General features: G+C 29.9%; 1 protein-coding gene across 1 annotated transcript in view; it reads left to right on the top strand.

The window, feature by feature from the left end:
- Window positions 1-1911: 1911 nt before the first annotated feature.
- Window positions 1912-20015, top strand: part of LOC123654485 (putative uncharacterized protein DDB_G0286901) — a 130064-nt gene continuing 111960 nt past the window's right edge. The window contains exon 1 of the mRNA XM_045590385.1: window positions 1912-2061. Within this exon, the coding sequence (XP_045446341.1) occupies window positions 1930-2061 (132 nt within the window). The 5' untranslated portion in view covers window positions 1912-1929. The remainder of the gene's footprint in view (window positions 2062-20015) is intronic.

Genomic DNA, 20015 nt, shown 5'->3' with positions numbered 1-20015 from the left:
AACAAGGAAACAAGTCAACAAACAATTACAACAATTTTCAATCAGACAACAATAAGTGTTATACGTTAAATTTATTCGATAAGGAATATATCACCTAAATGTGTCACAGAGTGTCTCATGTTACTTAAATGTTATATAATTCACTAAGATGGCGGACAAATCGTGCTTTATAGTTTATTGATTCAGGTGTTCCCGTAAACGAGTGACAAATGAAATAATTTCTGCATGTCCACCTCCGTGGTTGCGCAACCGGTCACGCGACACGTTTTGGGAGCGGTAATACACGACGCGATAGAGAAATGTTAATATATCGGTAGAGAGAATTTCATTATGAAAATTCTTTCGTTGACACATTTGATTGAATTTATTAATTCAAATTCTTGTTTGTATACGTGTAAGTCATGTTCGATGCATGCGATGCGCTGCAGCGTGATGCGGCATTATGCGAAAATACTTTTTTTTTTTATGTCACTAGGTCGGCAAACAAGCGTACGGCTCACCTGATGGTAAGCGATTACCGTAGCTTATAGACACCTGCAACACCAGAAGCATCGCAAGCGCGTTGCCGACCCAATCCCCAATCCCCCCAGGAGCTCTGGTTACCTTACTCATCAACAGGAACACAATACTGCTTGAAAACAGTATTATTTTGCTGTGATCTTCTGTAAGGTCGAGGTACTAGCCCAGTCGGGCTGCTCCATATTTTGAGCAGGAAATTCCTGCTGTGCCCTACCTCAGTTAAATACTTTCTATGACGTCTAAAGACATGAGATAGGATAATAAATTTTCGAAAACTTTTATTGACATCCTTGTAGTGTTGGTCTCTCAAGTAGGGCAATCGATTAACTACTGATAAAAATGAACATTTTGAGCCGTCCTTGCGGAATTTTACTGTAATTTGATAAGGAATTTAAGACTGTTTTCTTATGTTTACATACTAAGAGAAATAAAATAAAACTGGTAATATATCTAGTAATTTTTGGAACGTAATATTAGAATTTTTAATTTTCAATCTTTGTGCAGTTCTAGGGTAACGGTTAAGAATTAATCACTTAATACGTATACGTAACTGGTGCGGTGCCGATTGGTGTACTTAATATCTTTAAAATTATTAGTGTTTTGATCTTTATAAAAGGCATTTCTCTAAATTAATGATACATTTAGATATTTCTATTTATAAAATACTTGTAACATTTTATATAATCAAATTGTTTCTTGACTTATATAATAATAATTTTTCTATTATACTTTAATGGTTATCTACAAACAATAATATTCTGTGTTAAGAAATAAACCTTCGCTAATTCAAGCGAAGTTAAGGCCATACTAGTTACGGATAAATAGCGTAAATTTATTGACTAAATGAATTTCGTCATTACTGTTTATCTTCTAAAATATAACTGGTATTGAACAGTGAAATTGAAATATAGACTAGGCTTTAATAGTACTAACTATAAGTTATCAGATTAACTTTGAATGTGATCGGAATCTAGAATTGTTTCATATAAATATGCCATTTATTGCAATGAGTTATATAATATATTTATACATAGAAAATGTTTTATTTTAAATCGTTGATATTTGGAAAATTGTCCCTATCAATATCTAGAAACCGTTCAAAAATAATTATGTACTTTATACTAAGTAATAATTAAATTAAATTTAATATTCTAGATAGCGATCCATATACGATGCATGTACCTACTAAGCTTTATTACAATCATCATCAGTAATATATTTTAATATGAAATAATAATAAATACCCACCCGTCCCTATAAATATTAAATATTAAAAAAAACTTTATTTTATTTCAAAGCCTAGTGCGATATGAACTACAAAAAAAATGTACAGCCTTAAAATTTAGAAATACGATCACAATAAATATTATGTTTCATTTGTCACAGAGCATGCCGCCGCCCGCCTAAGGCATGAGTGTGCGCGGAGCGGGCGGGCAGCGCTGCCAACTGATACTGCAGCGTTGCCTCGCGATACACCTCACGAAGCCGGGCAACGCGCCAGATGACTTCTGGATGTACGATTCTGGCTATCTACTGTTCCAGGTGAGCTATGTTACTTTGAATTTGTTATTTAACTATTGTTCTACTGATGTAGTAATATTAACTTAGAAAAATGTGAAAGAGTTCCGCACCTATATAGATTCCTTGTGGTATTTTTCATAAGTTGCAAGTATGTATTATAAAAAATAATACTTTTTATTTATAGTCCGTCAGCTCATTTACTGGTTAGGTCCTAATAAAATCAGTGTGTCTTGAACTCAGAGATTAATTACGAGTGATTCATTGGATTTTAAAACAAATATTATTGAACAGTGAGATAACGAACTCATAAATCTAAAAATATATTAAATCGATTGCATTTTATTAAAATAATATAAAATATATACAGATCTTTAGGGAAGGAATTTTCGTTTAGGCTGATTTATATGTATTTCATTTACGTAAGATCAAAAATGAATTGTTGATCTTACATAAATGAAATCGTACTCCAATGGATTTAATATGCTTCCATTATATTTTTCAATTATACAACGTAATAACGAAACTACGCGAAGAATGACAAAAAATAGTTATAATGTTATTAATAGTAAAGGTAACAAACGACTTGTCTTGCAGTTTTTATTTGAATTTTTTGGTCCATTACTTTCGTGTATTTGTATTATTTGATTATTATTGTAGATTATGAATTCAATCCGCACAATATGTAATAACTACTTACAAGTAAAGGTCAGTAAACAATACGCTATAAATATATATAGAACAATAATACTCAAATAAACAGAATATGAATGTTTACAATACGCTACTTGAGTGTGCTCTAGATATTAATCTTTTACTGATATCTCAAGAATTATTTTAACTTTATTATCTAACGACGATATAAAATATAACTTGATATACGGTAGGATTATTTCAATAAAATCTTATTACGTCCGGTGTAATTTTAAACGATTATTATTTATTATCATTATTAAATTATAATTTTGACGGTTACGATTTGACCGAAAGTAAAATTTCCTTTAGGAAAGACGATCGTTCGAATTGTGTGAGACTTTTTTTGATATAATTAAAGAGAAACTACACTTGTTCTATTGCTGATTACGTAATATTTTGCAACAAACATGAAGATGAAGAACTTGTTATTTGGAATAAATCTTTAATTATTGTCATTCGCATTGTGTTTAAGTACTTGGATTAAATAAACGTTTTTTCAAACGATTAAAAAAGCAATTTTGATTAAAAATATAAGCGAAAGGGAAAAAGAAATTATTAATTTAACGATCGCTTTGAGCTATAAAAGTACTTACGATCAGCTCGCGTCTATAATGTTTTATTACACTTTCGTTTTTCGATGCGTGATAAATAACTTCGTTGCACCAATGTTTATTTGTGACTAAGTTCATACAAACTCACTATTTCATATTTTATATTGTACATATCTTTCGTACAAGACTTGAAAGTTTTGAAATATAATTTCTGCTCAATAATAAGACTTCAATGCTTATTTATTGTAGAAGTAAAGCTGAAAATAAAATGAAATCCATAAATAAAATTTTACTTAGAGTTTATTGCATCAATTCGTATTATTTCTTTATTTCTAGGAGACGGACTTTTTAGAATTTACTTGAGAATGGTTTTTACTTCACAGCTAAAATGAGATGATTTTTTATGTATTCAAAATTACAAATTTTCAATCCGTAACTGTAAGTCAATAAACATTTAGACCTTATTTTGAGAGAAGACCTTTCTTATCACAATTTCATATTAATTGTATTGACTTTTCAACCCATGATTAAAGGCAGGAAATTTTAAAAAAATAAACACATTTAAAATATATCCAATTGTCTATGAATCTTAATTATGGGAAATTGTACATTTCATATACTGAACGATAAATAAATAGAATAGGAATTTGTACGATTCAATTATGGCATACACTTATATATTTCGTGCATAGAGGATGTAGGGCATACTAGTCCAAAAATAGTAACTATTACAATTTAGTTATATCTTAACGATATCGAAGGTATAATAACTATGTCTTTGATGCCATTTTTAGGTGTTTGGGGTCGCAGCTGTGAATATCGTTGAACAAGTCATCTACTGCAGCTGCATTTTCCTACAATTTGATTGGAACTAAACCTTAGCTCGTCAGTCTGTGAATGATTGTATTTGTAGATACAGATGCCACGTCTAGACATTTCAGAGTTTTATTTTTATTTTATACTCATTGAATAGAGACGTAAAGTACAGTAAGCTAGGCTTTTACACATTACACATTAACGCTTAAAATTTGGCACTTTAAATGGAATAAGATTAGGTGAAGTAAGGTTTTAGATAAATATTACTTTCAATTAATAAAATTAAGTGAATTAATTCCTTTCTTAATTAAAAGCTTTACTCGAGTGCTAGCTTCATAGAACTGGGGAGTTGTAGTTTATATATATTTGTATAAAAAAAAAATATACAAAATATTATACATATTTATATAAAATAATTATAATTCCATAATGCAATTGTCTAACATAGACCAGACGCGTTGCTTTATATAATGGCAATTAAAATGCTTTCAGTTAGTTAATGAGCGGATCAGGCCATTAGACTAATCCGTCTGTAGCCTGTAACCGGTACATATGACCTAATTATATCACAAGTGCATCGGACTTGCATTATATATTGTGCTATTAATTCAAATCGAACGAACCGAATCGCTAATATAGCTGTATCGTGTGTGGACTACGTATAAAGAACTGGCGGTATTATTTTTAGATTTCTATTACCAAATACAGGATGTATAGTTACAACACAAAAAAACTTTTATTTTTTATTTTTTCATTTCGTTAAGATTTATAATGACTTATCCCGCTTTTACTCCGTAAAACGAGCGTAGGTACTAATAAAATTTATTCGTAAGTCAAAAATCAGTCAATTCAAGAGAGTTAGTGTAGCTTTTCGTGTAAGCTAAGCTCCACTCAGATATTGGCAAATCCTTCAGGGAGCCAAAGTAAAAGAAGAAGAAGAAGAAGCTTTTCGTGCATTATTGTCAAATTATAAAAGGTAATTGTACCTTATTATAAGTCAAAGAGAGGCAATTAAAAATATTCCTAAATTATCCACGCGTTAAAAAATAAATCCATGTAAATAATATACCTACTAGACATTGAACACATAAACATTGTCATCTTACTCTTTTGATTTGTTGCAAAACACTAAACTTTATCTTTTTAACACAAAGCGCAACAGTAGATTAAATCTGTCTGAAAATTAAAAGTTTTGTAATTAACAACTTCTCTGAATTGGATATGTTTTAAAACGAAATACCTTAAGAGTCTTCGCGCTTGTTATCTCCTGTCGAACAACGTTAGAGCTGGGACAGAGGGTGTCTAGAAAAATTGGGAAGTGACAAATTAATAGATTATCTGAATTTTAATTGAAATTAAAAAAGATTAATAATTTATTTTCATTTTTTTTAATAAAAAGCTAATTTTAGCAATGAATGTCAAACTGTTACTGTTACTAACAATATTATTATTATTTTTTAAATCTTTATTTAAGGTAACGGCCCGTAAATCTTTATAGATATCACATAAATCACTATAACATTAACAATACTTTAATTAATACAATCAAAACGGAAGGACTAAAAAACTATTCAAATAAAATTCCCAAGTTCTTACCAGTAAACAACTCTTGTCTACGGGCCTGGTTTCGGACACACTACAGCAAAAAGTGATGTACCTATATCATCGATAATGTTACAATCCGGACAATTCGGTGAATCTGCTTTACACACCAGCCCGTTGGCGCAGTCTGTCATGGCCCTGCTTTCTGCTCCACGAGGTGTGGGTTCGATTCCCGCTTGAGTCTGGGTCTAATATTTGTATTTATATATGTATTATTTACATGGCTGTTACCTATAAGCATTAAGTTGCTTACCTTAGGAATAGATGACCATGTGTGAATGTTATAAGATATTTATTTATTTGATTAAGTGTGCAAATTTCTTTATTGGAATGTGTTCGGGACGCAATTGTAACAGTGTCACAATAATATATCTGTGAACATTATTATTTATATGTAAAACGATATACAAATATGGCGCTATAAAATCTACAAATATAGTGCTTGCAATAGCGCCGAAATATCAGGAACTCAATGTTACAGTAAACATGGTAGATATGCAGTTTTATCCACGAATTAAAATTTTATCAACAACATACAATAATAACACTCAGACCTACAAGTAAGAAGTAGAAATATGTTATACAGTTAATTTTTACAACGTCATTATTAAGTAATGAACAATGTATTATTTGTATGTTGTCATAGAACAAGAGGTCATTAATATCAGTACCCCGCTTATCGTGTGTTACTTAACCTGGCTATGAAGCCACATAACTATGTGTCGGAAATCTGAAACCGAATGGTCAGCGACAAAGTTCACACTTATCTATTACACAAATTTCAACCTTATTTTTTATAGTGAGTAGGTTCAATTTAGTAATTTCATTTTAAGTCCGTTGACCAATGTGCGTGATTCATTAGGAATTGAGAGCATTGATAAATTATGAATGATATATCTAATAATTGATATTATATGTGTCGGTTTATTTGTTTTACAGTATTTATGTCAATTAAGATTTATTTCGACGTGTAAGGTTACAAAACTGAAATGGTTGTGAGAAACACTTTCATACACGTTTGTTAAAATATATCCAATTGAGCTTTCCCGGATAAAACGTTTCCTTAGTTCATTGTACAAATAACTGACGATTGTTCTATTAACATCATAGATTGTAAAAAAGATAAACCCTTCTATGTGAAGTCTGAAACTAGTATATAGATATTTAGAAAAACATTTTTATTTTTATTTGGGTTCTAAAACTATGATTTAGTGACAATAATAAATATGGAATAACAATATTACATTTCAATAATACACCCATAAGTATTGTAAAAAACATTATTAATGAATTGCAAATATAGATAATAATCAAATTATTAATAATATATAACAGTAAATCTCAATAAATCGTGTCAATAATAATATATTTATTATATTTGCAGAAGCGTAATAAAATTAACCGTCGTTACGTGAGACTACCATTGGTACTAAGAACGAGAAAGTACCACACGGGTCACTTGCGGGCCCTTTATAAATCTTATACGTGCGTTGTTCGGCGTCATTGTTTCATTTTAGTATGGAAAGATGTCAGCTAGATAAAATGAATGGCTATCGCCGAGATTATGCGAGGATATTTTGTTAACTTTCCTATTAAAGATAATGTTTTGCTGTACGATGTTTTGGATGAAAATATCTTGAGTGTTTTTTTATTATTATTATTTAACTGTTTTAGATAAAAGTAAAAAAGGTGCAACATTTTGTATATTTAAAAATGCTAATCGAGAAATTTTTAGACTTTAGGAAACGAGCTGAAAATGTAATTATGTGTTTAAGTTTTATGTTGAAGTTGATTGTAGGGTATAAAAATATCGTAAAAGTGTAGGTGTGAAGAAAAAAGATACCCAATGGACAAGTAACCAGACGGTGTCGGGTCAAAATTGGGACAAGTTATTCAAGTAGTTTAGACTTTTAGGTGAATTTCCTTTTAATATTCATCTCATGATGAAATCTTTATATTTTGCAATAATTCTGAGATATAATCGTACTTACTGATTTGACAAGCTGATATAGTCATATATGCAGTGGAGTGACGCGGTGGGTTTAGCCCCATGCAAGCAAATGTTAAATCCATTTTCCTCGTGTATAAACTGTTTTTTCTTTAAATGACAATCTTGTCATCGTGAATCGTGAATATATATATATATATATATATATATATATATATATATATATATATATATATATATATATATATATATTCGATTCATATTCTGTGTCACAAAACGTAAATAAATTGCTAAACATTAAAAAATTACGTAAGAAAAACGCACTCTAACCAATAAGTTATAATACTCAAATAGTGATCACAGCGAAACCAATACCAAAAGGCATTAATGTAAAAGTGATATCAAGAAAAAGTACAAAAATACAACAAAACGAAGCTGAATGGATCGTTATTTTCAATTCGCTCAAACAATGGATCGCTCGGTCGCTTTTGTTTGTTCAGAGATTTCATCTGTCCAGTGTAGAGTCGCCAGAGTGGTGTCGGCAACTCGGACATCGAGAGTAATTTATGCTAAGGAATAAAACTGAAGTGTATATAAACGATTAAGTGTCTATGTGTATGTGTGTTACAAATTTTATTTATGTCTGACATATGTCTGTGAGTTGTTTGTCTGTTTATTTCAGATATGAAACTGGGTTTTTTTTTTCGTAAAATTTAAAAAGTTTTGTAGCGATATTATAACGACATTTGTTACTTTACTACAACACCAGATAGCTGATAATATAAAGAAAAAACCTGGGCTACAATTATTAGAGGAACCTCACCAAAAATTAAATATGTTGGTCATACATTATCCATTATTATCCAATCCAATTCAGTCAGTCAGTTTTGTAAAACTCGTGCTAAGTCGTAGGTAACTGGTAGCAAACAACGTAATATCCAAGTTTTAACTCCTTTCAAACTTTTCACAAATCAAAGTTTGAATTCCGGGACGATCCAAACTTTACTCGATTTATGGCGAGACTAGTCTGACGCCACGTAATTTCCTCTGCAGACGAATCCGGGACACTTATGAACGAAAATAGTATTATTGGAGAGTATTAAATTTCTCTATTGTGATACGAGATTGCATCAAGACAAGAGCATTAAATTAAACTATTTTTAATCTGTGGGATCTATTTGTTTTATGTGGTGTTTAAGGAAATGAGCTTGTGGTATTTTTGTTTTATTTAGGTGTTTTATGTGGTCTGTAGTGCTTTCAAAACTCGTAAATTATGTGCTTTTATGTATTTGTTTATTTACTAAGTTAATATAATTTTAACTTAAATAATAAACTGTTTAATGTGCCTACGACGACCTTTTATTTATTATACGTTCATACTGTTAATGGGTCTGTGTTATTTTCTAAGAAACTAAAATTACATTACACAGACGGCCGATCATACTATAATTCATTTGCTTAACACGGGAAGAAAAACCTTTACTCGTTGTGGAATATTTATTGTATGGTACGGTACTTATTAAATTAAAAAATAATCAAGTCAGCGTGAGCTATAATTATTTTATTTTTATTTTTTAAGTAACTAGTCTAAATTTCTTTTTCCCAAACCGCAAACAGAATACCATATTAATTGTGTGGTCATATCTTCACGGATATGTAAGAGTTTAAAACCATAAAGGTTTTGTATTACCATAATAGGGAAACATAAGATTGTTTGAGGTTGTCACGTTATGCTTTGATGTCTACACTACGAACAACCGAACCGCCGTTGAAGCCTCGACCGCTTCCTTGTTGAAGGTATCTCTATTACGTTACCGTTCTACATTCACTTGTATCAAAAATAATGTCATCTCTGTTATGCTGATTTCATATTTGATATTGTAAAAAAGCGCAGGCAACGCTAACGCTACGCAACGATAACATAATCATCGCGTCAAGGAAGGACATACTATATATTTACTTCATGACGTACAATGACTTTTGACATTTTGTGTAGCTTATGTTCTTGTCGCATTTGTATCTTTGTCGCTTAAACTATCGGAAAGTTTAATTTCTTTTTTAAATAAATTATCGCTATATAAATGAAATTGTTCTTATTGTTATGAACCTAATGGACAAGAGAGAAATTTATAATTATTTTGTTCTTTAAATTTATATTGACTTATATATATAATGTCTTCGTGAATTAGAAGTTTATGTATATTATTATACTCCTTAGTTGTTCTAACACCACAAATATGTGCATTTTGTATATGTTTTTCCTCCTTATTTATGTATATTCCGGATAACAAAATAATTCGAAATAAAATTTTTAAGTGTTTTTTATTTTTATAATACTTTATACTTGACACTGGCAAAATGTCGCTAATGGTAATCGTATGCCAAAAATAAAAGAAGAAAGAAGAAGAAGAAGACTTATATAAACGAAATGAAAACTTGAAAAAAATTAAAACTTTTTCTATGGTTTCTATATTACGCAATAAAAAAAAGACTTATCGCCGGAAACGAGAAATCATTTCCTCTTTGACCCATTTATATTAAACTCTTAAAAGGGTTCTAGACCGTCACCCAGTTAGTGGTTTATTTTTGATGCAACCACAAAGTGATGTTTACACTCATCTGTACCAGTTTCTCAACTGTTTAGTTCTCGCTTGCAATAACTTAGCTTTGTTCTTCACCTGACACTCATAAAAAGCCAATTGAAACTTTAAAATTATTACCTACAAATGTTTTACGTCAATTTCAATTTGATAATATAATTTAATATCCAAATCTTTTGTTCCTTATTTAAAAATTGCGTACAACATTATTCTTCGATTTTAATTTAATTATTATTAATTTATTTTAGTGACGAAAACAAACTTAACAATAAAAAATTCTAAGAAAATGAGTTTAACAAATAACAAATTACGCTTTGCGAAGGAATGGTGTAATATATTGAAATTGTATTACACGAACGGGGCGTTACCTAACTATGAATAATCAGAGATAATTGTTTCTCTTATATCTTTTAATTAAAAAGGTCATTTTATCTTACATCTTTTCACACGTATTCGGTTAAAAAACCTTTCATTTTCCGATTTAAACTTTTGTTCAATAGCAAGTCGCGATTGTAATCTTAGTTTTAGATTCAGCTCATTGTTAGCCAGAGTTTAATTTGTCATAGTTTAAAGTAACTCAGGCGTACTTTACGCGTTATTGTGTATGTGTTTTATGTTCCATACACTTTTAACGCTTTCTTATGAATTCCAATGGATAGTCCGTGGGAACTTGTGCGAATTAAAAAAAAAGAGTTTATTGAACGAAAATATACTTTAATCCTATGTTAATAAAAATAAAAATAGCATAACAATATGTATCTCAGAAAATGATACCTAATCTATACATACATCTGTTGTACTTATAAAATTAATATATATTAGACTATGAATGTTGAAAGAAACAGTAAAGATTAAATACTCTTTTTGGATTGAAAATTGAATCAGCGATTAAGCTTGAAAACTATATTTGAATGTTGAAAGAAAAATTAGCTATTAACTAATTAGGTATTTGTTGTATGTATGTTTTAACTAGTTCCGTATACATATTGTGTTGATGCAATAATCGTCCACAAAATAAACAAAGTAATAGACTGAAGATATAGAGGGAGAGTTGGAGCTAAAACCGCTGTTCGGTGGGTGGATTGCAGGTTGGTAGTTTCTTTATCGGAAGTAACGATCGTTTTTCAGAGTTTATGTTAAACAAAAACAGCTCGAATTTATAAAAAGTCGAACAGTATTCAAACCGTTTGGATTGTGCTCGAAGGGATATCTTTTAGGGATAACCTTTTGTATGTTTATTTCATCGTGTGTGTTTTTTCATAATGCTGCGTATAAATTGTTAAATCAAATGTATACGTGATGGCCAAAAATCTTGTCGTGTTCATCGAACTCATAACGAAATATGACGTACCGTTATAAATTACTAATACATATACGCAACGGATATAACACTATATAATAAAATGAAATACTTGTCAATTATGTCGTATAATCACTTTCACGTAGTCACTTTGCTCATACGACGGTTCATCTATAAATCTTGATTGTTAAATGATTGCCTTATGTAAGTGATGATATCTAGTGGATGGACGGTCATTACCAGCCCGGGGCGGAATGATGTTTTAAGGGATTTTTATTGAGCGTATAAATCGTCTTGATCGGTTACACTAAAGTATGCGACGGTGTTTGCGTATTTCGTTGTGTTTTCTTGCGATCGCGCGCACGCGCGTATTTTCAAGTTTTGATAAATTAAATGACACTCAATATTATAAAAAGAGGTAATGCTTGTTATTTTTATGTAAACCTGAAACTATTTATTATTTTATTACATAATAATCTAAACATTTTAAGCGCTTTTCTATGCTGTTCTTTTGAAAATCAAGCTGTAAATAGCTATATTCCAATTGATTTAGTTTACAATCTATTATACTGACACTAATGTTAGGTCATACCTGTGTGTTAATCTATAAACGATTCGTGAAAATGCATCTTAATCTCATCTTTCTCGAGTAAGTTATAAGCGAAATTCAACCTTATTACCTTCAAATAAAAATCATACAATTTTCCCACTTCCGTTAACAATTTACCAATGCCTCACTGTACACGTGTGTCAATTACACGGCTCGTTATCGTTTTAACTTCATTTAATTCTATTGATACGATAATAGAAATCGTAATATACGTTACGTAAATAAGCCCTTTCTATTAGAGAATAGGTTAGGAAAACCAGTAGTTGCTTATATTGGTTCTTGAATCTGTTATTTCTTAATTTATTAATTGAAGATACTAATGTTATTTGTCTTTATTAATCGACTTTCTATAATTGCGTTTGCGCGCAAATGAAAAAGAAACAAACTTCACTAACACCGACAAGTAATACAACGTAGTTACACAAAAAACAGATAATTAAATACGCTTTATCAAAGATTACTAAAAAAGTAGTCAACAGATGTCGATCAAAAATTTATCACATGACAAGCATTAGCTTTCGATTAAAAAAAAACATCGAAGTTGGACCTCCCAGTCAAAAGTTCCGAGGTAACATACATAAAAAAGTACAATTGAATTGAGAACTTCCTCCCTTTTTGGAAGTCGGTTAAAAAGGTTCTCAATTCTACTGTTTTTGTTTTATATTTTTGTGTGTTGTAGTTGTAGGTAATATGTAGCTTGTAACTTTTACGGTACTGATTTTGATGACTATTTATTTTTAATCGAATGCTAGAGCTTGTCATGTGGTCTCATTTAAATTTGATTGAGACCGGAGGAGCACTTTATGAATTATACTTAATAATTCGCTAAATTGACTATTTTTTCGACTAACTACATTGTATTACTTGTCGATGTAACTTGAAGTCGATTTTTTTTTGTTTGCAAGGAAACTCAGTCATACGTGTAAAAGGATTTCCTTATGTCTTATTATCATTTTTTTTTATTAGTAAAAATAGTGAAATTAAAATATTTTTATGCATTTTATTTTCGTAATTTCGAAATAATTATTCGTTAATTTTGTTTCTACTTAATTTTTTGTTACCTTTAGCTTAACTGAAGTATGTATTTATCTGCGTGTCTTAGGAGAAATTTTGATATGTACTTCCGTTAATCAGCAGTGATTCGAAAAATGAAGAAAAATGTTACGTATTGAGTTTCAACCGTCTTGTGTGGGAGAATTTTTTGCTTAATTTACTGTATAACTGGCTGGTGTCGACCATAACCGACACTAAGACACAACCTAAGTATGTATATTGAGAAGACATATTCTTGTATACGAAAATAATCCTTTACTTATTATGTTGATTGGCTGACTGATATTGGCTTTATACTGATTAATTTAAGAAGTCTAGTAAAAAAGTAGGTAACTATCTAAATACCCATGTTTACTTGTATAAAAAATATTTATTTTTGTATCACTAGTTGGTGTTGAATGAAGATATAGAAAAAAATCACAGAATTATAAATTAGCAGGATATTTATAATCTGCTTTAGTTTGGTATAGCGTGTATACGGAGAAAGATGCCTATGACCAGCAACGCGACGGTACAGACTGTTTTTTTTTTTCAAGTACCTATAGTAATTTTTTTATTTATCATGCAAGCTTTAGTTATTTTAATAATTTTATAAATATTATAATGTTTTTCGGATTTTATCGCGGTTTATTAGGTTTTTTACATGCCCGACTTTTTGATACTTTACAGAAAACATGGTTAATTTTATAAATAGTTTGAATAAGTCTTCGGGCTGTACGATAGACAATCTTGTCTTAGATGATTAAAAAGTTAGAAACAAAACATTTTTTTAAATTTGTTTTTAATAACCTCGTAGACAAAATGAAAGTCCGAAGACATCAATATATTCGATCATAACATTTCAAGTTCATTGCCGTTCTGTTACTTTTCTCGACGATAATTACAGTCATTAGAGGTGATTGTGAGTCGATTCGATTTGACAAAAAGCTTTCCCAAGGTGGCGATTAATAAAATAAATGTTGACGTATTGAATTATATTTTATACTAGCTGTGTCCGCGGCTTCGTCCGCGTGGAATTTAAAAAAACATAATTTTTTTCGCAGAGTTACAAAATAAATAAATTGCGAAATTAAAAGTAGTATCTGCTATCTGCTAGTAAAAGTCCCGTTAAAATCCGTCCAGCCGTTTCCGAGATTAGCCGGGACAAACAGACAGACAGACAAAAATCGTATAAAATGTTATTTTGGTATATGTATGTACCGTGTATACATCCATATGCATTTAGTAAAAAGCGGTTATTATAATATTACAAACAGACACTCCAATTTTATTTATTTGTATAGACTAAGAGAGAATAGAAGTAGGGGTTCAACTTTTTTATTTTCATAAGTAAAAGAAGTAATTAACATTTTGTTATGTTTCATATCAATAAAACAAATTTATGTGACAAGACATATTGGCACACTTAATTATTAACGTATTTTGCTATTCAAATGTTATTGCTTTCAATTTCCGTCACGAGTTTTGGATCTGTTATACTTACAAATATAAAAAATATGTCGTATTTATCGGTTATCATATTAAGATAAGACGTAATTTTTATAGCTTAGGAATAGACGAACATGGGTGTATGTTGAGCGTATGTATTTATTACTTGTATGTCATTTAGCATAACATTAAATCAAATATTTTGTATAAGATATATAACTTTGTTACTTGTCTTACATTTATTTTTAATTTTAATTTGAATGAAACAAGAAATTTACAAACGTTTAGAATTTCAAATTTGTACCACAAGTCGTCAGTCTGTCCATATAATCGTGTGAACTGATAAACATTGATAGTAGTAAGTAATATTATAAGTAATTTAGTAACAGATACTAAATGGTCTCGTGTATCAGCACCGCTTGTGGTCGCAAAGGGAAATTATTTAATAACACATTTCCGCGTGTTCCATAATAGATATCGGATATCAGTTCTATGGGCGTGTAACACATGCCTTTCTATCGACAATTCGTTACTTCACATTATGTTGATTGAGATCAGTTAATAGACAGATTAATTAAAAACTTATTTCTTTTTTTTTTTTTTCTTTTTTAAGCTATAGTTTAGTTCCGTCTATGGGCCTAAATATGAGCTTCCGTCATGACTAAATTAAGTAAATAGCAAATAAAAGATAAGACTAATTAAAATATTTAAATTTTATATCACATACTTTTCAGTCAAACACTGTATTGCACACTGCAGTCGTGTCACGAAATTTCGAATTTTTTTAATAATTTGCACTATTTGAAAATGGTGTCACAAAGGTTAATTACCACTGTAATGATTATCCGATGGTTTATGAGTGATATTAAAAGTTTGTGACCAAAAACAAGTTAGTATAATAGACGAAACTGACTGAAAATTTAATCATAATTAAAGTAGCGATATAGTCCCAAAAACTATTCATGAGCACACGTACAAGAACTGCAAAATTTGTGTTACATATAAACACATACAACTGAGTAAGCTTCTCGTCTGTTAAGAAGAAAATATGTATACTAAATAGGCATTGCATGTAAGTATATGGTAGTGGCAGTTAAATATATGGCAGTCTACTAAATTCAAAGGTAAATTATCGTGTTTTACTCTGTGAAGTTAAATTCGGCGAACGAAATTTGTAAAGCATGTTTAAACAGCCTACGCAATTCCGCACTGTCTTCGCTGTTTCAATTTCACGTGAGATTTGTTTTTTCAGTTTAAATATCTTAAATAATTTATGCTTGCATTCGTTGTTCAACTATATGCTGTGTTATTTTAAATTAGTTTAAATTAATTTAGTTTTTGTTTTTACTGGTATTAGATAAATCATTAAAAATATTTTATAGTAAATACTTGCAAAATACTAATAAAATAAAAAATATATATTTAGGTATTTTTTTTTATATCACTAGGTCGGCAAACAAGCCTACGGCTCACCTGATGGTAAGAGATTACCGTAGCTTATCCTGCATCACCAGAAGCATCGCAAGCGCGTTGCCGACCCAATCCCCAATCCCCCCCAGGAGCTCTGTATATTTAAATAAATGTCTTAAAATTAAAAAAATAAATCTTAACTAGTCGAAGTTTTATAGAAAATTATATCCCCCATTTCACTCCCATTACAACAACATACCTATAGTTCACGATGAATCAGTTATTCGGGACACGTTATTCCACAAGTACGGAGAAATATAAATTACCTACTGCAATACAATCGCTTCCGTAGGTTCATCACATACGATGTTTGAACTATGAACCGTAGATCTTTAACCTGATACGACGACTAGTTATTACATGCATATTATGGGATCTACCATAAATTATAGTTAGACAAACAAGGGAATTTTCTTTTAAGACTCTTTTATGTTGTCTTGCCTTATGATGTAATATTTCTGAACTTTGAAATTTCTTCAATAAGGCTATATAGTATTGAAGATAGACAAACAGCCACCTCGTTGTGGAATGGTAGATTATGCTTCGACCCTACTATAGGGAAAAGAGGCCTAAACCGAAACATTGTTACTTTACGCTGAATCATTCATGGTTAAGTAGGTGTTAATTTTTTTAAATGTATTTATGCAAACGTACTGATGTTTTCCAGCATTGGCTTCTTTATGAAGGCAAAAGAAGCGTCAAAACCTTTATCACCATGCTACTCTATCGTTGATTGACGGAAAATTTATACGAAAGTTCGAAAAATAAAAAAAAGTGAGATATTTGATTTGTAAGTTGTGTGAGAACTCTAGTATTTGTAGTAATTTTTATCGTAGCTAATACAAGCTATATATCTAGTAGCTATAAGCTATATTTAACATGTATCAGAAAATATACCAGTCTATTTCATATTCTAATTTATTATTTATTTTATATATATTACAGCGAACAAGGAAAATAATTGGACTATGCCTTCTGCATACATAATATACTCAAACTCTTATCAATAACGCGAATAACTTCAAATATTAAATTTAAATATGAATGACATTACAGATTTGACTTTACAGGTCCGCTCTACCTCATAAGGTCATCGTTATAATTTATCCACAGTTCCGTACTGAGGTGATAAAATCGAACACTCTTACTAGTGATATTTCCGTAAGGTTATAAACACATAACAAAATGACTGAACTCTAGCTATAAATTCATAAAGAGTTATGACTTTTTAAAATTAAAACATAAAAGTAAATGCATGAAATAACTGCTTGATAGTTCCTGAAGTTGTAAGATTTATATAATGCACAAAACCGTCTTTAAAATTGTCTCTCTTTGTGATATAACGTAAGAACAATCATATGCAAGTTCGAGATATTATTAGTAATAGGTAATGTACGTAGCCTAGACTTTTTCTTCGAGTGTATTACTTTTAGATTTGCTTTGTAACAAAATTTAAAATTTATATATAAGTCACAACTTAGTAGTAGTTGTCATTGTGCTTTTCGTATTTGCATCATACAGAAAGAAATCATTGATGTATTATGAAAATAGTCATTGTGTGGATTACGAGTATATCCTAGATTAATGTATACTAATAGTATTACTTAAAAATCATAGGACGTCAACAACAAGGAATCATTTGCAATTTAACGCAGTAAGTAGTATTTAGGCATATTTAAATATAGTGCTAAATGATTATCGTATAGTGGCACAAACTCATTTGTCTGGGAGTTCGTATGTCACTTTGCAAAAGCGGAAACAATCTACTGTGTAAAATTTACGAAAATAAGACATAAATCAACAAAACGGTGCAAAAACACAAATTTAAACATCTAATTAACATGCAAAATATCACACTGTTTGATATTTTGTAAGTTAATTATAGCTATAAGAACGGTAAACGAAACTTTATGAGCAAAAAAAATGGCAAAAACGACGTTCCATTGTTTCGAGTACCGCTATGCGTTTGATGTAACTTCTTCAACATTATTCGTATTACGTACATCGTGTTCATAATAACAGCTGCTTCGTTACAAAAAGGTCAATTTTAATAATGCCTTTTTCATTTGTTTAAAGTTCATGTACTGTATGATCTTTTAGATGATACTCCATCTTATATTATGTTTTAACTTCCGTTTATTGATAAGCTGTATACATCGCTGTATAATTAAGCGCTTTTGAATTAATTTATAGTCTGTGTCATACTGACAGAGATTTTTAATGTTGAAAGTTTTTTTTATTTAGTTTCTGTTCGAAGTACATGTTTTGTTTATCGATTGGAAATACCAAAAATATGTGGATTTTTTTGTGTCTAAATAACTTATAGTTACTAATATATCGTTACTAATATTATTAGGGGAGCCCTATGTCCAGTAGTGTAAAAGGTAGTATTATTAAAGGTTGATGGATGGGTGAATATTATGAAGAAAATTAATTTGATTTCTTTGTTTGTTTGTAATGGATTTACTCAAAAACTTTCTTTATTGCTTTAAAAAAGCTTGTACTAGTGGAATGCTACTTTGTCACTGACAATGAGTCTCATAGAATTTGAGTACCCAACAGTCACAATTGCGTACTCCACAGGGGCAAAGTCGCGATCTCAGCATTAGTGTGTGTTTATATAGCATAGCATAAGCGTATAGAATCACACACAAAAAAGTATGCTGTCCGTTTTGTAATATTTTAATACACAATTACGCATGTCTTTTAAAAACTAAATCTATTTTTAAACGCAGTCTAATTTGTAAAAAATAGTTAGCGCTATAAGTTACATTAGAATGAACACAACTTACCATTTTTTTCTGAACATTAATGAATATTTTAAACATAAATTTTAAGGAATACGTAATGTGTAATACAATAATTTTTCTTAAAACTTAAAACGATGTTGTCGGTATATAAAAATAAGATTTAAAAAATTTAATGAATTTTTTGTTGCATAACGTTAAAATCGATTAATGTAAAATTATTTTTACACACGGCCCTAAAATTTTGAAACGATTTTTATTTTTCAAACTATCAACAAAATTAATAAATTTAATGTTCTTGCGTTAAAAAGATCGTAAACCCTAACCTAATATCGTTCAATTAGTAATTTTTTCCTCAACGGTCAAAATGTACATTCTCTCAGACATTGTGTAATCTGTAATGTTATACGTAATAACAATCCTTTGAACTTCGGTTTTTATCTTTGGTATTGTTAGTGTTTCCTTATATTTTAACGGTAATTTAAGGTTTACTAAAATGATTTTTATTATTTCTTTACTAAAGGAATTTGTCACTATAAGCAACATATATAACTTAAAATAAAAATTATCGTATATCTCTAAATCAAAGTTTTAAATGCATAGAGTTATTAGCGGAAAGAAGTTTGTAAATTATACTAGTAAAAAATTGACATATCTATGATAAGCAATTTTTTTAATTCGCTTCATTCAAGCATCCTTGCTCTTTTTGCAACTATTGGAATCATCATTATAAGCTTAATAAAATAAATGAATGAATAAATATATGCAAGGGAGAATTCTAAATAAATATATACAAGAGTAAGCATTCTTGTCTATATTATAGAAAGTTATAAAACAACAACGTGTGTCGTACGGGATCGAAAAAATAATGAAAAAGCGCAACTGAATAGTAAGAAAAAGTGAAGGAAACCGTGCGAATCGTCTAGTGTTTAATAGAGACATACATTGTAATTACCAAATATTTACCTTTGTCTTTTTTTAAGATCATCCGCAACCAATTACCGAGCTCACACTCTCCACTCACACAATTTCTCTAAATTATATCAAACAATAACTCACAAAACAAACGCTATTCAAAAATAAGTCTTACGTCATAAATAATAGAGTTGTAAATATCGAAATAGACAAGAAATTATGAAGTTTTTGTATGTACTTGA

Source organism: Melitaea cinxia, chromosome 6, assembly GCF_905220565.1.
Source record: "Melitaea cinxia chromosome 6, ilMelCinx1.1, whole genome shotgun sequence".
Lineage (NCBI taxonomy): Eukaryota > Metazoa > Arthropoda > Insecta > Lepidoptera > Nymphalidae > Melitaea > Melitaea cinxia.
Note: the sequence above shows the minus strand (reverse complement) of the source record. Positions and strands in the feature narration are given on the sequence as shown.